Source organism: Cynoglossus semilaevis, chromosome 18 (assembly GCF_000523025.1).
Source record: "Cynoglossus semilaevis isolate Cse_v1.0 chromosome 18, Cse_v1.0, whole genome shotgun sequence".
Classification (NCBI taxonomy): Eukaryota; Metazoa; Chordata; class Actinopteri; order Pleuronectiformes; family Cynoglossidae; genus Cynoglossus; species Cynoglossus semilaevis.
Window position 1 is genome coordinate 10,407,848 of NC_024324.1, and position 26,340 is coordinate 10,434,187.

Sequence of the window (26,340 nt, forward strand, 5' to 3'; positions counted from 1 at the left end):
GTCAATCACACTAATTGCAGGTGGGCCCTGATGACACTGGGAGAGGACCCCTGGAAATAAGTTACAGGATTTTAATCACCTGCTCTCGACCACTAAGCCGGGCCGACAGGTGAGTGTGATGTGAGGGAGTGTCAGGTGGGGGGGCACGCGGGTCGCTCTCACTGAAAAAGATCTTAATAGGCTTGGCTCGCTGTGACACTTACAACCTGTGTGCAGAAGTCTGGAGATCCCCCTGTTCTTTTTTTTAAATAATTCACCCAGGAAATGTGACAAAAATCGTTCTAGTGCAACTCAGTTAAACAAAAACTTCTTTCAGTAACAGAAAAATAAGAGCCTCTAAAATTTGATCAGGACAGCATGTCAAGGTGGGAGATCGTGCCTGTTAAAGGTCAAGAGTTTACTACGCCTTTGGAAGGAGACCTGAAAACTGGTCTTTGCATGTTTGTTGTTTGGTCCAACCCCCTGTCCCAGGTTCATGTTGACCATGTCCCCGCATTTGAAAATGAAACGTTTCCCAGAGTATCCTGATTGGTTATCAGTATCTGATTTATAGTTCCTCTTATTTTGACTATGTCCTCAACACAAATTAAAGGAAATGACATTTTTGCAAAACATAAATATTAAACTTGTCAACACAGGTTCATATCAACGCTGTCCAGTCTCTACATGGTTAAAATTTAAGCTGAATTTAAATTGACATAAACATATATTGTCTTGAAATGTAACTTAGTACTGTGGTTGTGGACAATGTGTTAACTTTGTTAACGTCACTGAAAAGTTTTTCACACCATGTGGAAGTATAAGCAAATTAAGCAGACTGAGGACGGTGGGCTGTGAGACGTCTGCACTGACTGTAGACCAGTGTGTCTGTCAGGGTCATTTACAGGGAAAAAAAAAAAACCAAGGGGGGCTGAAGACTTCTGCACCACTATGTCCTTTAGATTCTCGCTCACATTCAAAAACAATTCTACCAACAAAAACCTTCCTTTAGCAGAACATGAAAACAAAACCAATAAAGTATATACTGTAGATCCATATACATATATGAAAAAAATAAAAGCAGCCAAATCAACATCTCTTTTTTTTGCTTTGAACATGTTTCTTCTCTTATGTACTGTATATATAGATTTGTCTTTTTCTCAAACAATAATACGTTCACATAATAATACAATGGGAAATCAGTTTGTAGATCTTCTAAATATTTCTGAAGCAAACATTGATGTAAGGACACAGAAGAAGAAGGAGGAGAAGAAACTTTTTTTTCTTAAACCGTGACTTAAAGGCTATTCCTTAATGAGAAATAAAAACAAAGAACAAAAAACTAGTCGTCTGACAGGTTCAACTGTACAGTTTCATAGTCACAGCCAGCATTCGTTTCATAGTTCCAATCAAAACCCAACTTGGTTCGTTTGTGTCCCATGTAGACATGCTGGCTGGGACTGGAAGCTGTCCTGTTTCAAAGTTGTGAATGTAAACATGAAGCTCATAGCCTAGCTTAGCTTAGCTTAGCCTAGCCAAAGCAGCACAGCCAATTAGCTCACATCTCTGTCGGGAACGAGAGGGAGAAATACAAGAAAGACACATGTTCATATATACATGAAAAATAAAGTGAAACTATAGAGCAAATTTAACAGAGCTACGGAAGTACAGATTCTTAAACTGTGTGTGTGAGAGAGTGTGTATGTCAGTGTGTGTGTGTGTGTGTGTGTGCGTGAGTTTATTAGCTGGTGTTGGATTCAAATAATTCTGCTGTAAAAAGAAAATAATTCTGTCTGCCGTAGAGATTTCAGTGTGTGTTCAAACTAAATTTCACATGATGCTGCAACAAAGACCTTCTGTGTTTGTTGGTTGGACGCAGGGTCGACTCCATGACATGGAAAATGAATCAGATCGCAGCTCCTGGTGACAAACTCCACTTGGTCCGTCTCTCAGTGCCGAGTGAACATCTGTAAACGATTTGGCTTCTGTGAAATTTTCTTTTTGTTTCCGGCCTGTGAGCCAAACAATAGGCCAGGGGATTTTTTTTTTTTTTTTTTTTTTAGAAAGAACACATTCACCTCCTCAGTAACATTTGTTTGCCGATCACTAGCACTCTAAGCATTTGCCGGGTGAATGAAAAGGTGCAGTGCACGTTTAAACAATGAATCAAGTGCTAGTAACGTTTGACAACCCCCGCCCCAACATTTTGTTTTTGTCTGTGACAATGATTCAAAATGAGGGATGAAGACTGCCCTTATCTGAATTTTTTTTTCTTTCTAATTTTTGTTTTTCCTTTTCTCAACACAGAAATGGAGAGAGTCGAGTGGAAGATATTTGAAGACTTGTGTTTCCGACTCTCTAAAAGTGACTCCAGAGTTTTTTTTAGGCAAGTGCTCTGTTTGACACATACAGTGCCGGTGCCTCACTTTTGGTTTTTCCGTCCTCCTCCTGTTGTCGTTTAACAGACTCTGCTCTGATGCAGGTAAACACAAAGTGTTTTTCTTTGCCTTTGTGGAGGAGTGAATGATGAGGAGGAGGCAGAGGAGGAACAGGAGGAGAGCACTTTGTCTCTACGTACGTGTTAAGAGATGCTCATCTTTTTTCATGCTGTTAACTTCCTGCTTCCAGTGCTTCCAGGAAGCTTTTTTTTTTCTTTTAACACAGTTTTTCTTTCAACCATCAACAGGTGAACAGTCTTGGGAGCGCCAAAAAGAAAAGAAGAAGAAGAAGAAGAGAGAATTAAACAAAAAGAATAACCACATCATCAACAACAGTTTACATGGCACCTTGACAAGATTCAACAGAAAAATAGGTGAAGATTTTGGTTGCTAAGTCTGCCAGGTGTACAGAAGCCTTGGAGATAGTGCTGTTGACAGTAGAACCCCCAGGATTTAGCTGCTGGTTTTTGCTTTCTTCAGAATCACATCCCTGATTAACCAAAGAAAACAAATCAACCAAGTAAAAAAAGTGAGATAAAAAAACAGTTCCTGTCTTCTGTTAGGATTAGGTGAAAATATCTGTGTGGTTTCTCTGTGTGTTTTGTAGGCGATGAACTGCTGGTACGGCCCGTCGTCTTTCCCTGACTGTACGTTTGTGTTGCATTGATCATTCAGCTAGTTTATCTCCATTTGAACCCAACGATTGGCTGGACTGCCGTTAGTTCCTCCGTGGATGTTGATGGCGAGGAACAAGTTGGAGTCCAGGAGACGCTGTGATTTTGGCCATAAATCTCCACCTCCTCAAAAATGTATGTCATCGACCGAGGAAGGAAGAACAGAAAGAGTGAGCTTCACCTCCGTGCGTTCTTGGTAAGTTTCTCAAAAACTGCAGCAAAGAAGGTTTTTCTCAATTTGAAAAAGAAAAAAGAAGAAGAGTTTTTTTTCTCCTTTTGACAAAACACACAGGAAAGCTCTGTTCTCGACCCTTTCTCTGACAAGACTTCCCATTTAAAAAGCAGGACTTTTACAAAACATAGAAAGATGCAACACTGAACCCAACAATTTACACTGTTTAGCTGCACTGGGCAATTCCCAAAAGTGGGAACTATGGAAATGGCGAGGCAGAGCTGGGAATCCTGGACAGCACTATAAAAGGTGACCGTGTGTCGTCCTCTGGAAGTTTCCGCAGATGGAATGGGTGACGGGAGTTGGAGGGGGCGGGGCCAGAGCTTGAAAGACAGTTGACTTTTTTTTTTGTTTTAGCTGAGGAAAACCAAATGCATGCAAAGTGACACCTCTGCCCTCTGTCTGTGGCAGAAGGCTGCAGAGCCGGTTAGCGTAGCAGGCCGTTGCGGTGGAGCTCGCGGTCGGCTCAGTCGGTGAATCTCTGGCAGGCTTTCTTCCAGCGGCAGGCGGTGCACCACATGTCGCGGTTCTCCATCCCGTACACCTTACGGCACTTCTTGCCCTCGCCGCGAACCTTACGACTGCAGGGGAACGAGACAAGAAAGTTAAACGTAATTCTTCAGGTGGACTCATGTATCTAAAACACTAAGAATGAAATAAAGGAAAATAGCCTTTTAAAAATAAAGGTGAATACAATGTAAACTTTCCCTTCAGTTACCACAGCCGGCTGAGCTCTTACAGCAGACAGTGCATGTCAGGTAAAAACACTGTCTCAGCACAGTGTCACTGAACACACAGCAAAAAAGTGACGTGGTCAGCTGTAAGGCCCCGTGCTGTTGAACTGAGAAGAGACGTTAGCTGGTTTAGCGCTACGCCTCGTCCTCAGGTAAACTGTGCCTGAGGACACTGAGACGCTGAACGGCAGAAAGAAAAACAGGAAAACCACTGGCTGAGCAACAAGCAGCTGGTCTCAGTGGAAATCTGTGAGGGAGTGTCGTGTCATTCATCAGCACAGATTTGTAATCCAAGTATTTGACTGAAGTATCAGGCCAGTACTGGTGAATCCTTATAGATCAGGTTGGTACTGTATATCTGCTTCGTTATGAACTGATGCAGTACCTGAGAGCTGTGGTGGCTCTGGGTGGAGAGGAGAGGACGGCGATCATCTGAGAACGCTGTTCACCAAAACCCTGGCTTTTACTGGGAGACACCTGTGGGACAGGAGGGTGGACAGGAGTCCACAGAGACACCATTAGTACACAGCACATCGACGCAGATGTCGCTTTTTTTAATGAACATAATCAGTGAATTCAATCACCGTGTTCCCAGTGAAAGTGACGGGTGGAGACTGCCAGGAGATACTGAAGCCGGAGCTGTTGGTGGGGGTGAAGCTGGTGGAGCCCAAGGCTGTGGAGTTACTGCTGCTGGACGGGATGGACACTGGTGCTGTGGCCTGAGGGCAGAGGTGAAGAGGTCAGAACTTGAACAACTTCCTGCTATTACTCCAGAACACAATCAAAGGCCTGATTAAAGGAACCTTCTGTGCTTTTTCAGGTGTTTTTATTTAGAGCTGGCTTTACTCCACAGCTAATTAAAAAACAAAGAGGGAAAAAAAAGATGAATGAAACATTCAACATACTTTCTTTAACAACTACATCAAGTTAATGTTAAGATATGAAGGTTAGTTAAACATATGAAAGACAGATGTTATATATGTGTGTCTGTTAAGACACGTCTTTCAGTTGTCTCAAAAGACTAAAAGTCTGTGTTTTAGATGTTAAAATTTGGAACTCTTAACAATGAACAATCTTTGAATCAAAGCAAATGTCAAGTTTTTGAAACCAAAGAGAACCGTAGAAGCAGGTTGTGACCTGGTGCCAAAGACATTTCTCTGAGAATCCTAGAGGAATTCCCTGGTGAAAACACTTTGAGTTAAGACTTAAATGGAGGAAAGATGGACGAATGACAGATATTTGAATAAACACAGATAAATATGAGAAAAAATATCATGACTGTTTGACAATAGACACTTCAATATAACTCAGGTTTTAGTCTGAAATCAATGATATATTGTTAACAGCAGCGAAGTCACGTTGTGACACATTATCAGGCTAACAGGCAGCATTTTGTGCGTGACCATGTTTAGCGCTGGTGTGTGTATCGTTAACTCATCGATCACGTGCTGTGTCATATGCGTGTGTAACCTGAACGTCTGTACGGTACCTGGTAGGCATGATCCGTGTGGATGAGGTAGAGGGCGCTGGGCGCCGAGCGGCTGAGCGGGGTGGTGCCGCCGGCGTGGGGCTCCTTGGTGTCAGAGGACGGCGGGGGCTTGTGGGAGTCTGGCAGATGGCCCGGAGGAGGTAAGGGGGAGGGAGGGAGGGGAGGGCGGGGTAAGACAGTGGGAGACACGGGTGACAGGCTGCTGAGGCCGTCGGCCACCGAGTCCGTGTTGAGCTTGATCTCTGTGTAGTAGAAGTCCTCCTCGCCGTCGCTGCAGTCGGAGTCGTAGCTGCGTCTGTTGGTCAGTTCAGTGAAGGGGACATTGTTGTGAGGGTGGAAGAAAACCTGTGGCTTTGGTCTTCAAGGTTGAAGACCGCCCTCAGGTGGGCAGACATGTTTATGGTCTTACCCCAGGTGGATGGTGCGGATGTGTCTCTGGATTCCCGCAGCAGTGCTCAGCATCTTGCCGCAGTTCTTCCACAGGCACTTGAACATCACCTTCATGGAGTTCTGCAGGAAAAACGGAGAAAAAGACAGTGCTGTCAGGACAAGTGCAGGAGGTACTATGTAGGTCTCACTCCAGGTCACTGGAGTGACAAATCTCAGTCGGATCAACGGGTTTGAGAGGAAATGACATGACTCCCCCAACAGGAAAGCACCAAAGGTTCTGTAAAAAATAAATTTGATTTGGCTCCAAGTCATGTCCCCAGGGAAACATGTCAAGGCAAAGACTTGTTCTGAAATCTAAATGGACTCAATGGACCAGACCTACTGTTGAGTCACCTCCTTCAGTGAACCTTCTACCCACCATCAAACAAGTCCACCTCCAGATCAAACTATATTTTCTTCAGTCCAGTCATTAAACAGTAGATTTACAAACCAAAACTACCAAAGCTGAGGGAGTTTCACTATGATGCTGTTTTGGAAACACTTTTGGCCAAGCAGAGACCAAGACAAACAGCAGCACATTTGTCTCTGGCTGTGAGCTGCGGATGTTTCTGGATCTTTTATCTGTCTGCTGTAATTACACCCTGGGTCTCCTGGAGAGAGGGAACACTGGAGGGAGCAGGTCTGGGAGCTTCCTCCATCATCTGCTCCTTCTCCTCTGCCCTCCTCTGAGCTCCATCACACATGTTCTCCTTCAGCCATCAATCAACGTCAACGTATGGTTGAGGGATCTGAATTCATTTAGACAAGGTTTTTATTTTTTTTAATTTATTTTAATTTCCCTTGTTTCATGCCAAACCGGACTCAGAAAACAATCATCCACCTTCTGAGCATTGTTTTTGTCTTTGGGTGACAAAAGCATATTTTGTGTGTGTGTGTGAGGTTCAGCCAGTTATGGTGTGTGTGTGTGTGTGTTCCCTTTAAAGAGGCATTCACAGCTAATTAAATAGGGAGCTCCTCTTGGTATGGTCTGGTTGTGAGAGATGTGAAGGAGCAAAGGAGGTAATTTCATGTGGATCTGTGGCATTGTTTATATTCATTACTGTATATGAAGAGAGAGAGTGTTTGTGTGTGTGTGTGTATGCAAATGACGACATCAATATCAAAGCGTCCACAGCAGCTCTTTTGTCTTCAGCCACTGTCCATTTTCTATTTTTGTTCCTCCTTCACCTCCTTCACCTCCTTCCCTGGTGCCTCCCTCCTTCACCTCCTTCACCTCCTCAGTGATGATTTCCTAATTATCACAGCTCCATGTGCTGATGCAGGGCTCACCTGTTATTGAGTTTTTGCCAGAGCCTTCACAGCCAACAGGATCTTTATGTTTGCCGTTAACGGATATTAAAATCATTACAATGGTTGCATGGAATGGCCCAGGGGTAATTATGAGGGGCAGATGTCTGAGGAGGTCACTCACACAGACGGATCGAGAGGAACAAAAAAATAATTATAATAAAATAATAACCTAGGCTAAAAACCAAAAAGATGAGTAATAAAACTAAATTTGTTCTTTTTACAAAAAGAAAAGAAAAAAAAAGAAAAGAAAATCAATTATTTTGAGGACGACATGTCACGTACCTTGCGCTTGCGAGGGATGGGCTCGTCAAACAGCAGGCTGCTGCCGTCCTGGTCTTCCAGGCTGGGATCCTCAGGGCCTGCGGGACCGGGGCCCACGCCCCCTATGCTGGGAACCTTGAAAGGTTTGAAGCTGTCGGCGGAGAGCGGCGGGGACGGAGTGGAAGGGTTGGACTGGTCGCTGGGGGCAGACCAGCTCCAGTAACCTCCAGATGAACTGTTGCTGGACGGAGTGAAAGGTCCTGCAGAACCATTGTCCTTCCATGAACCACTGAGACCCTCTGAGGGGAAACAGAGATGAAAGGAGGCCAAAACAGATTTAGATTTAAGTTTGATCCAAAGGCTTTAATTCAGATGAGGTTCCACTCAGACATTCAGTTATATATATATATGTGTGTGTGTGTGTGTGTCAACCACAGCTAAATGTGTCTGTGTTAGGAGAGCAGGACCTATTCATAAAGAGTCTTTTTGTCCCTCACACAAAAGAGTCTGACAGCGCTGCTGCTGACAGATGTACAAGGAAAGGAAGGGCTACTTTTCCTGCCCTGTGTTTCCACAGACACATCTCCAAGGTCTTGTTTTTCTTAGATCAACGATATGTTTCTGTTCAAGACCAGAAAGCCACTGATTCGCACTTTGCACAGACCAGGGAGAGAACGACGCAGACACAGTTTGTTGAGAGGGACTTCCCCTCGGTGGGGTGTGTTCTTACATAAGACAGGAAGCATCTCACTAACAACCAGGAAACAGCTGATGGCTGTCGTGCTCCGTGACTGACAAAAGTAAAACATTTTTAACCTGACGACAGCTGAGTTATCACAGTTCAATGGTGAAAAATGTGAATGTGAATTATAACATGAATCTTTATATCAAGCTTCAAACTAGTCTAAGTTCATTTACTCTGAATACACTCAGATATTATGGGATGTGCAACACAATAGCAGATGCTTCAGTCAAAGCAGCTGGTTTGGTTTCTTCTTTTTGTTATTTTCAAAAATCTATAATCTATTTTGATGAAGTTTGTTGGTTTGTTTCAACTAAGACTTTACTTTTCACAGTGTTGAATTAAAAAACCCAGCTGAAAAGTCATGAACTAATATTTACTGAATAAATGTGGATTGTCCTACGTAGCATGAACTGCAGTCCTTTAATGAAGTCACAGCTTTATTGTGTGGTGTTCAAACTAATAACTTGTACACAATATGATTGTAATATTTATCACCTGAGTGACTAAATGACCACAGACGTCGATGCAGCACAGGTGTTCATGAGTGCACTATGCTCATTTAACATCTGACCACTGGAGGATGTGTGACTCTAATAACACGTGTGTGGTGGTCGGACTCGCCAGCTGGAAAGGGCAGCCGTTGGGTTGCACAGACCGTCTGAGAGGTTGCATGCGATTGCAGCAGCGGCCCACTGTGGATTTCCACCACAGAGATGTGTGGCAAAAATCCAGACTGTGCCTTTTGACGGCTTCCTGCAGCACAGCAGGTGGCAGCAGTTTTTTTTCAGCCAAAGCTTTCAGGTACATTCACAAGGTAATTCCCACGAGGCACTGAGGAGTCTGTGTGTAACCCAGCAGACAAATGAGTGGCTGAGGCTGAGCTGCTCATTTTCTTTTTGTTCAGTTTTTACATGAACCAGTCATATGTGGAAGTCTGAAGATGAACGTCCACATGTGGAGCATTAACCATTAATTAGCCTAAAACCCGTACAGAAAAATCAGCATTTGAACAGTTACGACACTCACCGGTGACTTTGACAGGAGGACTCCTGACAAGTGGGCTGGTGGAGAGGCTGGTCAAGACCATGGCAGCTGTCACCTTGTCCATGTCCACCTCATCCTCTGACCGTCTGTAGAGAAACATCCAAGAACACATTTGTTCAGACAGACTGTATTTCCTCACAATGTCCAAAAAACCCCCCCCAAAAAAACCAACCAAAAAACATCCAACCACAGACAAGTAAGACAGTGGGAGACACGGGTGACAGGCTGCTGAGGCCGTCGGCCACCGAGTCCGTGTTGAGCTTGATCTCTGTGTAGTAGAAGTCCTCCTCGCCGTCGCTGCAGTCGGAGTCGTAGCTGCGTCTGTTGGTCAGTTCAGTGAAGGGGACATTGTTGTGAGGGTGGAAGAAAACCTGTGGCTTTGGTCTTCAAGGTTGAAGACCGCCCTCAGGTGGGCAGACATGTTTATGGTCTTACCCCAGGTGGATGGTGCGGATGTGTCTCTGGATTCCCGCAGCAGTGCTCAGCATCTTGCCGCAGTTCTTCCACAGGCACTTGAACATCACCTTCATGGAGTTCTGCAGGAAAAACGGAGAAAAAGACAGTGCTGTCAGGACAAGTGCAGGAGGTACTATGTAGGTCTCACTCCAGGTCACTGGAGTGACAAATCTCAGTCGGATCAACGGGTTTGAGAGGAAATGACATGACTCCCCCAACAGGAAAGCACCAAAGGTTCTGTAAAAAATAAATTTGATTTGGCTCCAAGTCATGTCCCCAGGGAAACATGTCAAGGCAAAGACTTGTTCTGAAATCTAAATGGACTCAATGGACCAGACCTACTGTTGAGTCACCTCCTTCAGTGAACCTTCTACCCACCATCAAACAAGTCCACCTCCAGATCAAACTATATTTTCTTCAGTCCAGTCATTAAACAGTAGATTTACAAACCAAAACTACCAAAGCTGAGGGAGTTTCACTATGATGCTGTTTTGGAAACACTTTTGGCCAAGCAGAGACCAAGACAAACAGCAGCACATTTGTCTCTGGCTGTGAGCTGCGGATGTTTCTGGATCTTTTATCTGTCTGCTGTAATTACACCCTGGGTCTCCTGGAGAGAGGGAACACTGGAGGGAGCAGGTCTGGGAGCTTCCTCCATCATCTGCTCCTTCTCCTCTGCCCTCCTCTGAGCTCCATCACACATGTTCTCCTTCAGCCATCAATCAACGTCAACGTATGGTTGAGGGATCTGAATTCATTTAGACAAGGTTTTTATTTTTTTTTAATTTATTTTAATTTCCCTTGTTTCATGCCAAACCGGACTCAGAAAACAATCATCCACCTTCTGAGCATTGTTTTTGTCTTTGGGTGACAAAAGCATATTTTGTGTGTGTGTGTGAGGTTCAGCCAGTTATGGTGTGTGTGTGTGTGTGTTCCCTTTAAAGAGGCATTCACAGCTAATTAAATAGGGAGCTCCTCTTGGTATGGTCTGGTTGTGAGAGATGTGAAGGAGCAAAGGAGGTAATTTCATGTGGATCTGTGGCATTGTTTATATTCATTACTGTATATGAAGAGAGAGAGTGTGTTTGTGTGTGTGTGTGTATGCAAATGACGACATCAATATCAAAGCGTCCACAGCAGCTCTTTTGTCTTCAGCCACTGTCCATTTTCTATTTTTGTTCCTCCTTCACCTCCTTCACCTCCTCAGTGATGATTTCCTAATTATCACAGCTCCATGTGCTGATGCAGGGCTCACCTGTTATTGAGTTTTTGCCAGAGCCTTCACAGCCAACAGGATCTTTATGTTTGCCGTTAACGGATATTAAAATCATTACAATGGTTGCATGGAATGGCCCAGGGGTAATTATGAGGGGCAGATGTCTGAGGAGGTCACTCACACAGACGGATCGAGAGGAACAAAAAAATAATTATAATAAAATAATAACCTAGGCTAAAAACCAAAAAGATGAGTAATAAAACTAAATTTGTTCTTTTTACAAAAAGAAAAGAAAAAAAAAGAAAAGAAAATCAATTATTTTGAGGACGACATGTCACGTACCTTGCGCTTGCGAGGGATGGGCTCGTCAAACAGCAGGCTGCTGCCGTCCTGGTCTTCCAGGCTGGGATCCTCAGGGCCTGCGGGACCGGGGCCCACGCCCCCTATGCTGGGAACCTTGAAAGGTTTGAAGCTGTCGGCGGAGAGCGGCGGGGACGGAGTGGAAGGGTTGGACTGGTCGCTGGGGGCAGACCAGCTCCAGTAACCTCCAGATGAACTGTTGCTGGACGGAGTGAAAGGTCCTGCAGAACCATTGTCCTTCCATGAACCACTGAGACCCTCTGAGGGGAAACAGAGATGAAAGGAGGCCAAAACAGATTTAGATTTAAGTTTGATCCAAAGGCTTTAATTCAGATGAGGTTCCACTCAGACATTCAGTTATATATATATATGTGTGTGTGTGTCAACCACAGCTAAATGTGTCTGTGTTAGGAGAGCAGGACCTATTCATAAAGAGTCTTTTTGTCCCTCACACAAAAGAGTCTGACAGCGCTGCTGCTGACAGATGTACAAGGAAAGGAAGGGCTACTTTTCCTGCCCTGTGTTTCCACAGACACATCTCCAAGGTCTTGTTTTTCTTAGATCAACGATATGTTTCTGTTCAAGACCAGAAAGCCACTGATTCGCACTTTGCACAGACCAGGGAGAGAACGACGCAGACACAGTTTGTTGAGAGGGACTTCCCCTCGGTGGGGTGTGTTCTTACATAAGACAGGAAGCATCTCACTAACAACCAGGAAACAGCTGATGGCTGTCGTGCTCCGTGACTGACAAAAGTAAAACATTTTTAACCTGACGACAGCTGAGTTATCACAGTTCAATGGTGAAAAATGTGAATGTGAATTATAACATGAATCTTTATATCAAGCTTCAAACTAGTCTAAGTTCATTTACTCTGAATACACTCAGATATTATGGGATGTGCAACACAATAGCAGATGCTTCAGTCAAAGCAGCTGGTTTGGTTTCTTCTTTTTGTTATTTTCAAAAATCTATAATCTATTTTGATGAAGTTTGTTGGTTTGTTTCAACTAAGACTTTACTTTTCACAGTGTTGAATTAAAAAACCCAGCTGAAAAGTCATGAACTAATATTTACTGAATAAATGTGGATCGTCCTACGTAGCATGAACTGCAGTCCTTTAATGAAGTCACAGCTTTATTGTGTGGTGTTCAAACTAATAACTTGTACACAATATGATTGTAATATTTATCACCTGAGTGACTAAATGACCACAGACGTCGATGCAGCACAGGTGTTCATGAGTGCACTATGCTCATTTAACATCTGACCACTGGAGGATGTGTGACTCTAATAACACGTGTGTGGTGGTCGGACTCGCCAGCTGGAAAGGGCAGCCGTTGGGTTGCACAGACTGTCTGAGAGGTTGCATGCGATTGCAGCAGCGGCCCACTGTGGATTTCCACCACAGAGATGTGTGGCAAAAATCCAGACTGTGCCTTTTGACGGCTTCCTGCAGCACAGCAGGTGGCAGCAGTTTTTTTTCAGCCAAAGCTTTCAGGTACATTCACAAGGTAATTCCCACGAGGCACTGGAAGTCTGTGTGTAACCCAGCAGACAAATGAGTGGCTGAGGCTGAGCTGCTCATTTTCTTTTTGTTCAGTTTTTACATGAACCAGTCATATGTGGAAGTCTGAAGATGAACGTCCACATGTGGAGCATTAACCATTAATTAGCCTAAAACCCGTACAGAAAAATCAGCATTTGAACAGTTACGACACTCACCGGTGACTTTGACAGGAGGACTCCTGACAAGTGGGCTGGTGGAGAGGCTGGTCAAGACCATGGCAGCTGTCACCTTGTCCATGTCCACCTCATCCTCTGACCGTCTGTAGAGAAACATCCAAGAACACATTTGTTCAGACAGACTGTATTTCCTCACAATGTCCAAAAAACCCCCCCCAAAAAAACCAACCAAAAAACATCCAACCACAGACAAACACATATAAAACATCCAACCACAGCTGTTCTGGGCTGTGGACGAGCCACTGTGCTCAACAGGTCACAACCGCCCGTGTACGAGTGCTTTAGCTGCAGCGACAGTTTCCTTTCAGCTAGAAGTTAATCCTTTATATAGGTTTTTGTTTGTATTTTATCTGTGTAAAAACATGAACTCAGTCAAAACCATGGTAGAAGATTTTTATCGGAGCAGATTGAAAATGTCCAGAAAATTACATTTTAACAGTTTAACTAAACTTAAAATAAATAACTCAAACCAATCCAACTGAATAGACAGATGTGTGTCGTCTGTCTGCTCTACAGTATAAAGACTGTATTATTAACACCAGCTCACACAGCAGCGGTGTGCCAATCCATATGACACACTGTAACCACACACACACACACACACACACACACACACAACATGAGAATTTGTCTCTTCTAATTGGTGCACACAAAAGCAGAAGCGTCCTAATCCGCTCACATGTATTCCTCAGAGACCCGGACCGACCCAGTGATCAAAGACACGTCAATAGCTTTAATACTGACAGTACACCTACTGTGCATGCCTGTCATTATCAACACGCTGCGTATGGGTGTGTGTGTGTGTGTTCTCTCTAACGATAAAATCTGTAACAGACATGACATACAGCCATACGATCAAATAGATGGTTTAAAAAAAATCATTCTAATTGGTGAACGGGCGCCAAACTGTTGATGCTACTGAAAAAAAAGGTCACTTTATTATCACAGCACACACAGAAACCTGTGATGGAGGTGTTGGAAACAACACTAAAGATCAGCAATCCAGTTAAAAAAAAACAAACAAAAAACCCATCGATGATGCAGTGACAGAACACAAGACCAAAATTAAACTGTGATAACAGCGCCACCTAATGGAACGCTAGTGTAAAGCCCTCATGATCACATAATAAACAATAACAAGTATAGCGGTTAAAACACCTGCACTGACTGAGATGAGGAGGACAAAGATGAAGAGTGTTAGCTAACAAAGTGAGAGCTCAGTCCACCATTAGCTGATGTCTAATTTATTGCCCTTTCCACTGTTGAATATGATGTCATTAGGGGCTCCACATAAATCAGGAGGCAAGCTGCTGCACGCACATAACTGCCCTGTAACCCCCCACCCGCCATAAAAACCACTTCCTGGTCACCTTGGGGGGCCGTCATGTGACTGTAGATATTGTCTCCATGGCAACAGTGACAGACAGTAATTACCAAGTGCTTTATTAATCTTGAAGTATAAAATAGCAAATCAGGGAAAAACACATCTGGTGCAACAATAATTAGGCTTTGACGCATGAAACGAAGAGACGGAGAGAAAATAAAGGTGGGAATTTATCAAATCTAATTTGTCATTACATGTGTCAGACTTCATTTCTGTCCAGGTGCTAATTATGACTTTAATAAACACACATGGAGGACACATGTGATGTGTGTGTGTTGGCCAGAGAGCCACGGTGTTTGGACTGACACGTGAAGTCTGATGGACGAGCCGGTCTATGTTTTGCTGTTTATTATTCTCACTTTACTTATGTGCAAACAATTACCCCTCAGCACTCACCCCTGAGGCTACGTTCACTGGAGGAGAGGAGGAGCCAAATGAAGCTGATGCTACACTACAGAATAGACAGACATTCGCAGGACAACCCCACCTGGTGGACAAATGGTATAAGAGATAAAAGACTAACAATCCCTGAGATCATCATTTACAACTTTGGACTATTAACTTCAGAAAACCGATCAGTTCTGTTCATTTTTACTGTCTTTACACTGACATGTTTGCTGTTAGCAAGCAAGCTAAAAAGGTTCACTGTGTGGATTAATGCAACACGAGAACAATACTTCTAATGAACCCAAATGTGTTTCCACCGAAGTAATGCTAACCAGTTAATGCTAATTTCATTGTCTGTACATGAGGAATGTAGCATCACCGGTTGTTCACTCATTTAGGGGATAATTATTTTAGGTAAAGCACCAAGATTCAAATGTTAGGCGGACCTAACATGTCTGTGTTTCGGGAAGCACATGTTCCATTTGTGTTTATCCTCCAGGACTGTACACAGTGTCACCTTCGAGTCACATGGAGGGACGAAGTGACACAGACACACGGAAAAAATGCCAACTGCACAAAAAAGGGGAACTTGACATGTTCCTATCGTTGATCAGGCCTTATCAGCCACAGGCCAGTTACTGTGTCAATCATTAAACAAAGAAATATTCTATCGAACCCGAATTCAGAGAAGCGTGTTGAAATCAGAGTCAGTTAAAATTAGACGCAGTGAGGAGTTGGAATTCACCTCATGAGGGTGTGGAGCAGGAGTAAAACAATAGCTCCCTGTTTGATGAGCTCAGTGGAGAGGTGGCTGATTGCCAACATGCCACTGGCTTGTGTGTGCATGTGTGTGTGTGCCGTGCGTGGGTGTGCATGTGCGCCAAAACTTGTACCTTCCTGGAAAGATGTGCAAACTCATTATTTCAGGATTCTCGGGTGAATTGCGCAAAGCAGACGGACGTCGTGCTAAAATGAGAACGTAGGCCGACAACTCTCTCTTCCTGTGTCTGGTGTGTTAGTGTGTGCGTACAGGTGGGCAGTGTCTAGTTTCAAGCAAAACACAGGCAGTGGATGAAGGGACAATGAGAAGAGTTCACGTCGCCTCAGTCACCTTAATTTAACAGGTAGACAGGACCAATAAAGTGTCATTTTTTAACATTGTCTTTTTTAACTGTTTCTTTTGCAACCTTTCCTGCTACGGGTAATGGTTACTAGTTAGTCAATAATGAATTATGATCATACAAGAGCAACACTCTGCTCATGGCACATGGAATTCATGCTGACTTTACAGCACCATCTGCAGGGGAGAAAGGAAAAACCAAAGAGCAGCAGATATTACAGACTATATCTATATACAAGTGTCTGTACTTCTCCTCATCCCATATGTTAAAACTATCTGATACTCAGTATCCTGTTTATACATTACAATCACAAGTTTTAATGAAGATTTTTGCTCTTTTACTTTGCAGTGACCTGAAGATTAAAGATGAGAGTTCACCTTGAAAGTCTTACCTCTGAGACTCTTTCTTAGTCTAGAGTCAATAAGTGTAACCCAGGTCACATTGTTGCCTGCTCAAAAATATGCCTTCCTAAAAAAATAAAAAAAGATAAAAAAAAATCTTTGTCAAACTCCTTCAAAATAAACTAGGCCAAGGTCAGGCTGCACACACACAAACAAGCACAGAGCCTGGTCGTCTGTACAAGTGTGTCACCCCACAAACTATCAATCTGATCTAATGAAGGAAGCCAGGAGGTGTGGTGTGTTACAGGAATTCCCCTGAAACACAGAGACCAGCGCTACCAAGCACACCCGTCACTCCCCCGCTCCTTCGCTCCTGCGTCCCTCTCTCTCCTCTTCCTCCCTTCACTCCTGCTGGACTCTCCAAACCCTCTTTGACTCTCACTCTCTGGGCTTTGCTCACTTTCCCTCCTACACTTTGAGATCCTTCAGTGTTTGTTTCTTCATGAGCAAAGTGAGCGGGCAAGGAAGTCTGTGTGTGTGAGCAGCTGTGTCGTAATATGTGTGTGTGTGTGTGTGTGTTTTGTTTGGCCTGTCTTTTTGATGCTGGGCGGTGCACCGAGGTCTACTGGTTTATTACAGCCATTGGACTATGACGCCTATTTCCTGCCCAATAAGCTCCTATAAATCAGAGAGCTCCTCTCCAGCCATGTGCTTATCTGATCTATCTCTTCCTCCCACGGTCACACACAAACACACACACACACACACACACACACATATGAAATAAACACCACAAAAGGACTGTGCATATGACATGGGACTAACATGCATGAAGGTCACAGCTCTTGATTGGCAGATGTGAATAAGAGGAGGAAACACAAGAATGTTTTCCTTCACCTGCTCCTGAGCTTCATTCCAGCTCCCACAGATAACACTTATTGGAAAACACACACGTCTCTGAAATAATCATAAAAAATACCAGTCTTGTTATTGGAAAACACACATTTTTTATGAAATAATCATAAAAAATACCAGTCTTTATATAAATCCTGACACACGTTGAAAAGAACATGCCTGAGCTTTGTGTTGGGCCTATTTAATTTCCTGTGCTCAGAACTGTGGCTGCACCTGTAGTACACATGAAGGAAGTACTGCATGTACTGCATGTACTGCATGTACTGCATGTACTGCATGTACTGCATGTACTGCATGTACTGCATGTACTGCATGTACTGCATGTACTGCATGTACTGCATGTACTGCATGTACTGCATGTACTGCATGTACTGCATGTGGGGCTCTGGCAGCAGCAGCAGCAGCAGCTTTTAAAGTCAAGCACATGGTGAAAAGAAAGCTCTGCTTTTATGGATGCATTAGGGCTTTACAGCACATAAAGGGGTATTTTGAAAATAAATACTTTTACCTCAGGGTCAACTGTCATATCTGAGTAGAACCACGGCTGTCGGTGCTACACCAGCAGGGTTCCATCCAGCAATTCTTCCATCTAAAGCCTTAAAGGCTAAAATGTTAGCCGTCATTTTCCGTGAGTTTCTTCACAGTCAATTGAACACACTACTATCCCATTACAATAATTTCACACACCACACAACTGTTGGGTTTTCCATTGACAGCTTCAGATTTGTAAACCATTTCCTCTCTGTGATGATGTCAACTTCCTAAGTCAAAACAAAGAGCAGATGTTTAGATGGAACACAATTCTAAGTCTTTTAAACTTCCATCTAAAAGTGTGCATACAAACCTACCCCATATTCACCACCTCAGGGCCAGGCATCTGTTGGACAACAAACAGACACACACCAGTGCAGACGTACAGTATTTGTGGTCAGAGGACCGAGTCATCTCTCTAACCATAACAACATATGCACCGGCCTGACTGCCAGCTCTCTGAAACAGGAGCCACGAGCATCATTAGCTTCACACTGACTCTGTGTCAGCTCTTAGAGCAGCAGTGCCAAACCCACGTCTTAGTCACTGTAACTGGAGCCTCCAGAACAACAGTAGCCCAGTATTTCTACTGACATCCCAGGAACAGAGACACTGAGAAATCACCACGCTTTTCTTAAACATGTCAAAATACCCTCATTTAAAGGTAATACACTAACAATTGATCACAGCGGAGAGATTTAAAGGAGCAGGTTTGAGTTACTACAACAACACAAGCTCCAGATGAAAGATTTAAGATTTATGCCCCACTTGGAGGAACCCAGATTACAAGTATTTAAAATCACTGGGGTGAAAGGATCCGCAACAATAAAAAAAAAAGGAAAACTGATAAAACTTTTGGACCGGGAATCTTTAAGACTTTACTGTCCAAGTCTATATCATAGCATATCGAGTGGAAACTTGATAATACTGAAAATACACAGCGTCTGATTTTGGACCATGTCTTTGAAGGGCTGCCAGGACTTATGTAACATAACACAACCTAACAACACACCACTGTCTCCCCCTCCGAGTCAATAACCCCTCAGTCAATGAAATGAAATACAAACAGATAAATCTATTACATTTTTTGCAGAGGCGACACTACCAGCTTTGACTACAATAGTGCCTTTCAATAGAAAAGTCTTGATCCGGTCTTTGTCCCTGTTGTTAAAATACCTCCAATTTGCTGATATTGTCGACCTACAGTACTAAAATCAACTGACCAGTGTATAGCTCATGCATGGGTATTGGTGCATCCCAGGTATGACTGTGACTGAACAGTTTTATTGTGACTGCATCTGTTGAACTAAAATATCTTTCATAACAGAAGTGCAGTAATAAATGAATTCTAATGTTTAAGAGACTCCAAACATGTTCACTTGTTGCTGGTGGATGAAAACCATGGACTATAGAGACATCCTTCTAATATCTATGAAGTGATCCAAAAACATGACCAGCAGCTGCCTCAGGCTGCGAAGCTCCAACTTGACAGTCCTCAGCCTAAGACAGATGCCCACGACAGGCCTATTTCTGTCAAAACCTTTCCTGCGTTGCATGACTGTCCCGCTGCTGCAGGAAGACTGTTTATATATGCTCTGACTTTACCACAGTCATCTGTTGTTTGTAATCTCCATCACCTTTATTTTAAGCTGACAGATTTACTTTCCTCCTTCAGTTAAACCATTAACTATATTTGTCTCTCTTGACATACTAATTAATAGCCAACTGCTGTAATGACTCTGACGATCTCAAAACCAGCAGCCATTCTGTCTTTAATCAAAGTTTTTCTTTAATGCTCTCTGTGAATGATTCGTAGCTCTGCAGATCTAAAATGGGGTTTCCACCATGCAGTTGCCAACGTGTAATGTCTCTGCATACAAAAAAACTTTACAAGACTGATTTGACCAGTTGGCATGTTTGTCTGCTGTTAGCAAGAAAGCCCCACAGTTATCAAAAGACTGCTTGTTTACTTTTATTATGAGTAAAAAAAATTACTGGTTGCCAACTCTAGAAAACTCTGTAAAAGCTAGAGTGAGATTCAAGCTGTGAACATCACTCCTCAAAGTAACAAAACCTCATTCACACAATAATACATCTTCAATGGCAGAAGCAAAAAGAATCAAGTTATTTCAAGTTATTTCAAGTTCTCGTTGTTTTGCAGGTATAAAAAACAAACTTCAAAAAGAGCCTCAGAAAATACACTTCTATTAGTTAATGCAAGTGAAGGCAACAAGGACAACATCAAGAGTGTTTTCAGATTTAAAAGGATTAGAGATCAAAGAGCTGTGTGAAGGAAAATTCCTTTGTGTGACAAATATCACTTAGGCCTGCGGAAGAAAAACTTTTCTGCAAGTTTTTTTTTTTTAATTTTATTTTCCCGATAAACACCTGAGAGGCTGAGAAAAGCCTTTCAGCATCTATTTTGCAAACAGACACCTACAGCTGAGCCTCCACCCAACACGTCCTTAAAAGTCTGTCACTCAGTCAGGGGAAATGCACCGTGTGGAGGAAAACGATGGGGTGAACGTGTAGAGCTGGTCACGTATGGATTCAAGTGTAGAGTGAAGTCATTAGGACTCAACATTATTATTGTTGCTGAGAGCTACATGGTGTCTAATCATCCGCATTCGCCTTCAGCTAATTAGCTGATTAGCTATTAGTATGTTATGGTGCAGGCTGTCTGTCTGTCTGTCTTTGTGTGTCCTCTGAACACAACAAAACAACTAGATGTCAACAAAGGTAAATAGGTCATTAAGGAAAGGGACATGGATAAAGCAGAACATTTTAAATATGAGTAAACCACCGTGTTGATGAACAGATGCTGTGTGTTTTAAACCCACAGCACAATGGCACACTCGGTGTTGAACCCTTTAAAGTGCAAACTGGGGCGTGGTGTGCAGTAGCTGGGCATGGAGCCAAAGACCCTCGGTGTGTTGTTTTCTCACTTGTCTGCAGACAGACAGATGCAGCTGCAGAGACCAAGCAGCAAAGGAACGCTTAGCAAACGCAAAATGTTTTTCCTGAACATTCATCCGTTTTTTTTTTCTCCACCGACTCTTTTTCGTCCTCTTTCTTTTCCTCTAATGCACCGAAAGCAGATGAGCCGTGTTTGTCGACAGTGATAGGCTCGAACAAAGTCTCTCTCTCTCGCTCCTTTTATGACATAAAATGCGGCATTTAGTGACTCACTCCAGCGACGCCTTTGTTATGAAATGTGTGTTGTGTAAGGGTGATTTATCAGATTGGGCTTCACAGAGATATTCGGCTGTTGTTTGAAGTCCATAGGAATTAAGAAGAGAAAGTTTTTCTTCATGCAGGAGTTGTTAGAGTCGTGACTCATGATGTGAACCAAGTTTGAACATCATGGCAAAAAAAACACCACTGTGCCCCTTCATTCATTCCAAATACAGTGTATTATAAAGCTGGTGACCAGAGCGCGTGTGGTCACCAGTGTGGTTTAAAAAATGATCAGACCAAGTAGCTGTCAATCATACACTCTGACTAATCTTAATTATTCAACACCCTTTTGTCCAACTCCTATTTTTCTCTCTCTGTAAGCTGTTGGGTTTTTGACTTCATGTTGTCAAGAAAATCACCTTGAACCACAGGACTGTCAGAAATGTATTTAATGACATTCAAGCGAGCGATACGGCCTCATTTTACACAGACTTTATACAAACTAAGTCACTTCCTGAAGCAGCAGTGACCATCTGGTCTCCTTCAGCCTCGGCCCTGCAGTGACGTGGCTTTGTTCACTGTCAGGTCACTCACTCACTCCACATTAAAAGATTTAGAAAATTAAAGCCATGTCCAGAAGTTAACATGTTTCTCATTGAATTATCATGTTTTATTTTTAAGGTTCAACTTCATTTTTGTTTCATGCTTCAAAGGCCTTTATGAACCATTTCAGTTCCAATAACAACTTTGGAAATGAGTCAAATCTTTTCCCTGAGACACAGAGGCACCAGAAAATACTTTTCAGTTAAAAAAAAAGTTGTTTAATGACCATCTGTTTTTCCAAGCAATTCCGGGTTCAGTTTTTATAATTTAACAGACTTTAACAGACTTTTGTAAACTAAATAATAAATCAGATGGCTGCTTTTTCTTTGGTCCTTATCTCTGTCATAACCACTGTTTCTTATCAGATTTCTAATTGTCCTTTCACTCTTTCTGATAACATGAAAGCCATTGTTTGTCAAAGTGTGTCAGTGTCAGCGTTCTGTGTGTGCGTGGATAATATTTAAACCCTGAGGTAAACACGTCACGACAAACGTTCAAAGAGACTTTGAGCTCCTAAAACAGAACGGCTGAGAAGAGGCAGCTGGGAGTGAAGGTACTGTTGATATGTGTTCATGCTAAAGGGCACAGGGTCAGGTCATCAAGTGTGTGTGTGTGTGTGTGTGTGTGTTAGGACATGTATGACTTGTTGTGTTATGTGTGTGTGTGTGTGTGTCAGGTTGATGTATATATGTCCTGATTTCCTCTCATTTCACATACACAAAGAGGATTGAACGCCTGGAGCAACAGAGATAAGAGTAAATGATCATTGACTTTGGGATGTGCTGCACTCCACCTTTTTATACACACACACACACACACATACAGTAGGTCTAGGTTGTACCATAGATTGGTGCTACGAAGCTCCTTCTCACATCAGCCTGGAGGTCAGACCCTACACACTGATCTCCTTCTATTGAATATCATCAACATTGACTACAGTGACACAGTGGAACTGATGCTCCTATAGACCACTACACACACACATACACACACACGACGCCTGTAAAAACCTTCAACAAAATGGAAGGTGAGACAAGCTACGTGCTGTTAAATAGAAATGCTTGATATAGAATCAACACTGCTCAAACTACAGTAACACCCATGGACGTCCTTAGGTCCATTTTATGGGAGTTAAAGCCCCCCCCCCCATATAATTTTGGGTGGAAGCTTTTATATATATTTAAAATATTTAATTAATTTTGTTTTCAAAATGTTCTTTATTTGGGCCACGGTGAGCAAAGGTCACTGACAATTCAATCCCCTTGTTGTTGAAAATAAAAAATGAAAGCACTACAATGTAGAGAAGGACAAGAGTCCTTTCTATAAAGGGTAACAGTGCAGACAGAGTGTGGAAACCACTGAATCAGGTTTTGTAGGGGGGAGACAGTAGCTGGAGGTCAGCCAGGGTTCCACCATCAGAGCGACAAGAGCAGCTTCACCTGGGTGTCCAGCCCAGACTCTTTGTTAGAATCAGTTTGTTAAATAATTAAGGACTTTGACATAATCTTTGGTTTGCTGTGTATTCACAGACATTCCAACGCTGTAACAACGCTGTTCATGCGTCTGATCGCACGCCTCAGAACTGGAGTCGTGGACGGCTGATCTCAGACACCACTGTGGTGCACACCACATAATAGACACTGATAAAAATATGTTTTTTAGTTGAACGTTTTGAATCAGATGTAAATTCTTTATCTCTACACTGGCCTTGGCGCTCACACAATGCAACACATTTAGATTTTTAAACGACTTCAATTTTAAATGAATGCTGTGGAAGTGGAAATAAAAGCCTTCTGTTTCTGAGTGTATTGATGAATAAGTCAACAGTGAGGACATGTCTGAAGCTGATTATAAAATGTAGGTTGCACTGACTCCAAAATAATTGACTTCAGTGCTGTCTATTTAAAGAAGAACAAAGAACTAAAACGATCAGTTTACCGTGGAGGGCCGTGACCTTTTGTATTTTTAATACGAAATATAAGACATAAGTAGAGCAACATAAGGGGAAAAAAACAATATTCTTAACAAATAACCACACAGGAAAACAGGAATGAAAACAAAAAAAAAAGCTGATAAATGATGTCACAAAGAATTTAAGTTGAGGCCAAATCCCCAGAGGAGTTTCCTTTATTTCTATAAATATAACATCAGTCAAAACTCAGACAATTTATGAAAGAGGGGTGTGTATTTAAAATGTAAAGCAGGATAATGATGGGAATAAAAGAGGAAGAAGGGGTAGGTGGGGATAACGCAGCTCCAGATACACACACACACACACACACACACACTAAGTGATGGGCTTTCCTTGAATTGATGTTGCTGTACGGCCTAATGAGCAATGGGAATACAAAGGATCTCACCGCTGCAAGCGACTCGTTCAGCTATGTGTGTGTGTGTGTGTGAAACCATGTCACTTTCACTGCGATGTTTATGTTTCTGCTCGTGAGCACCTGTGTGCATGGATGAACTCCTGCCAGCTAACGTGAAATATGTGAGTGTATATGAATGTTTATGTGTGTGTGTGTGTGTGTGTGTGTGTCAGACAGTGAGGAAAATGGGGGAGAGACGGGGCAGTAAGAGTTGCTGAAGGTGGGTCGTTCACTGACGCGAACAAAGGCAGCAGCCTATAAGCGTGGCGTGGACCTTTAGAGCGGCGTCTCTCTGCTCACTACTACGTCTCTTTGACTTGTCATCTTTTTTTTTCTACCTGTCGATCTCCATCTACTGCTTTCACTGCTGTTGGCTCAGCACACACACAGTCCGTCTATATGATGCAGACTTGGCATAAACAAAACAAGTGGCCTGTGGAATGCAGCATTGAGCTCTAGTGTCAGGTATAAAGAAGTGGAATGAAAAAGACTGACAGTAAGAGGCTCTGAGAGCAGGTCACGTCAGACCAGGTTCTTCTCTCCTCTTTGTTCTGCTACTTCCCATTGGTTTATTTGATTTAATTAAGCGCAGCAAAGAGGTCGTATGTCACTAATGTTTGGGGTCGTTTTGACTCTCGGTGCATTTTAACATCAGTGGGGCTAAAGTGTAGCCTCCAAATAAAGGACAAATATCTTTTCAAACATTTGAATATTTGTAATGCAGTACGTTAAAGGCTACAGTATATATGTGGATAAAATGTATAGGTTTACAGTCAACATTCATGGTCAAGGTTTGTATTCTGTTATACCATTAGGCCAATCAGTTCATTTTTAATAAGCTAGAATTTAAGCTTAATTTTTTCCCCCTGAAAATCTGTTCAAAGTAAAATATCTAGTGTTGAACCTGGATTTAATGTCCCTCTGTCCCATTTATATTTAATCTTTTTTAGAGGACATAAAAAGGCTAAGCAGTACATTAAGGGTATTACACCTGGAAGTTGAAATACTTCCAGGTGTTGAGGTTCACACCACTGTGCACAAGATAAAATTGCAGGTTTCGATGGCAATAATTTTGTGTTCAACAGCAGGTGGAGAAGGTCAAGACTCAGCCTCACTAACTCCAGTCAAAACAAAAACTGTTTTCAGTTATCAGCCATTTCAGGTAGGCGGGGAGGGAGGGGGGCAAGAAGGGGGGGGGGTAATTAAACCATATTAGGCACTGAAGATGATGATTTTAAAAACCAAAAACATGGCCCGGCACAGATGTGGCGGTGGCGTGACTCAGGTGATTGGCTCTGATCAAACCTGTCCTCCGTCACCATTTATCATCATCTTCATCCTCTCTCATGGTTCCAGGACTGGAGGACGCAGCGGCCCAGAGCTGCTCCCCTCATCAGCCTGAGTGGGTTATTGTTACGCTGCTTAGTGGCAGCAGTAACGGAGGTGGTCAGGGTGGTGGGGGGTTATCCCTGAATGATCCCTTCTCCCCACCTGCCCTCTGGTCGAACACACACACACACACACCACACAACCTGTCAATAAGAACCATAAACAACACAGACGTAAACACACACAAGCACCCTTTTATCGCCACCAGGCTTGATTATAAACACCTTGGCTATAAACCACAACATACAGACTCACAGTCAGACAGGCTTTCACACACACACACACACCTGCGCGCGCACGCACACACACACGAACGTACACACACACATGCACATCTCTAGTCCCTTCAGCTCCCGAGAGAGTGATATACACACACTGAAGGAAGGGGCCTCTTTCCCAATTACACCTTAACAGAGGGGGTTGTGGTCTGTGCATGTGTGTGTGTGTGTGCGCTTGGTGAAGGTGCTCATAAATGCCCTGGAGATTGAGCTGATGGAGACCATAATAAAAGGCCTATCAGTTGGTCCAATCTCCCCACACGGCCTCTGGACAGGACAAAGAACCTGCTCTCCACTTCAACATTTACCTAAAGCCCTTTTCCTTACATGCCTTTAGCTCTTTTTATTTCATTCTCTCCCCCTTTCTCCCCTTCAGTGTCACCCTTTAATGCTCCTCAGTTTTCCCAGGAATTGTAGATTCTAAACATTTACTGTATGTTTTGACATCGTCAACAAAAGTGTGGATTATTATCCAGTCAGGGCCTGGTTCAACCACTAACGTAATAGTTTCTGATGAAGGACAGAGAGAATCACTAATTAGCCAACAGATAATCAATGAGAGCTGCAAACGTGTTTAGATGACCTTTTCCGTTGAGTCTAATGGAGAAGAGAGCGCAGTGATGGAGGAGGAGGAGGAGGAGGAGGAGGAGGGAGATGTTTTTAAGAGCATGGTCTCCATCAGGCGAGCATGGTTTCAGATTAATTTACTGCTGTGTGGGTATGAGCGTGTG

General features: G+C 43.0%; 1 protein-coding gene and 1 long non-coding RNA gene across 2 annotated transcripts in view; both read right to left on the bottom strand.

Moving 5' to 3' along the window:
- Nucleotides 1-1,147: 1,147 nt before the first annotated feature.
- znf704 (zinc finger protein 704) overlaps nt 1,148-26,340 on the bottom strand; it is a 47,826-nt gene continuing 22,633 nt past the window's right edge. Inside the window, 11 exon segments of the mRNA XM_025065064.1 lie at nt 1,148-3,904; nt 4,443-4,534; nt 4,642-4,776; nt 5,547-5,841; nt 5,956-6,056; nt 7,569-7,846; nt 9,319-9,530; nt 9,532-9,657; nt 9,772-9,872; nt 11,351-11,628; nt 13,094-13,197. Coding sequence (XP_024920832.1) covers nt 3,790-3,904; nt 4,443-4,534; nt 4,642-4,776; nt 5,547-5,841; nt 5,956-6,056; nt 7,569-7,846; nt 9,319-9,530; nt 9,532-9,657; nt 9,772-9,872; nt 11,351-11,628; nt 13,094-13,197 — 1,837 coding nt within the window. The 3' untranslated portion in view covers nt 1,148-3,789.
- LOC112488508 (uncharacterized) lies at nt 6,771-7,562 on the bottom strand. The gene is made up of 2 exons (XR_003052627.1): nt 7,210-7,562; nt 6,771-7,172 (listed from the first exon to the last, which is right to left on the bottom strand). It is a non-coding gene; the product is annotated as an uncharacterized LOC112488508 (long non-coding RNA).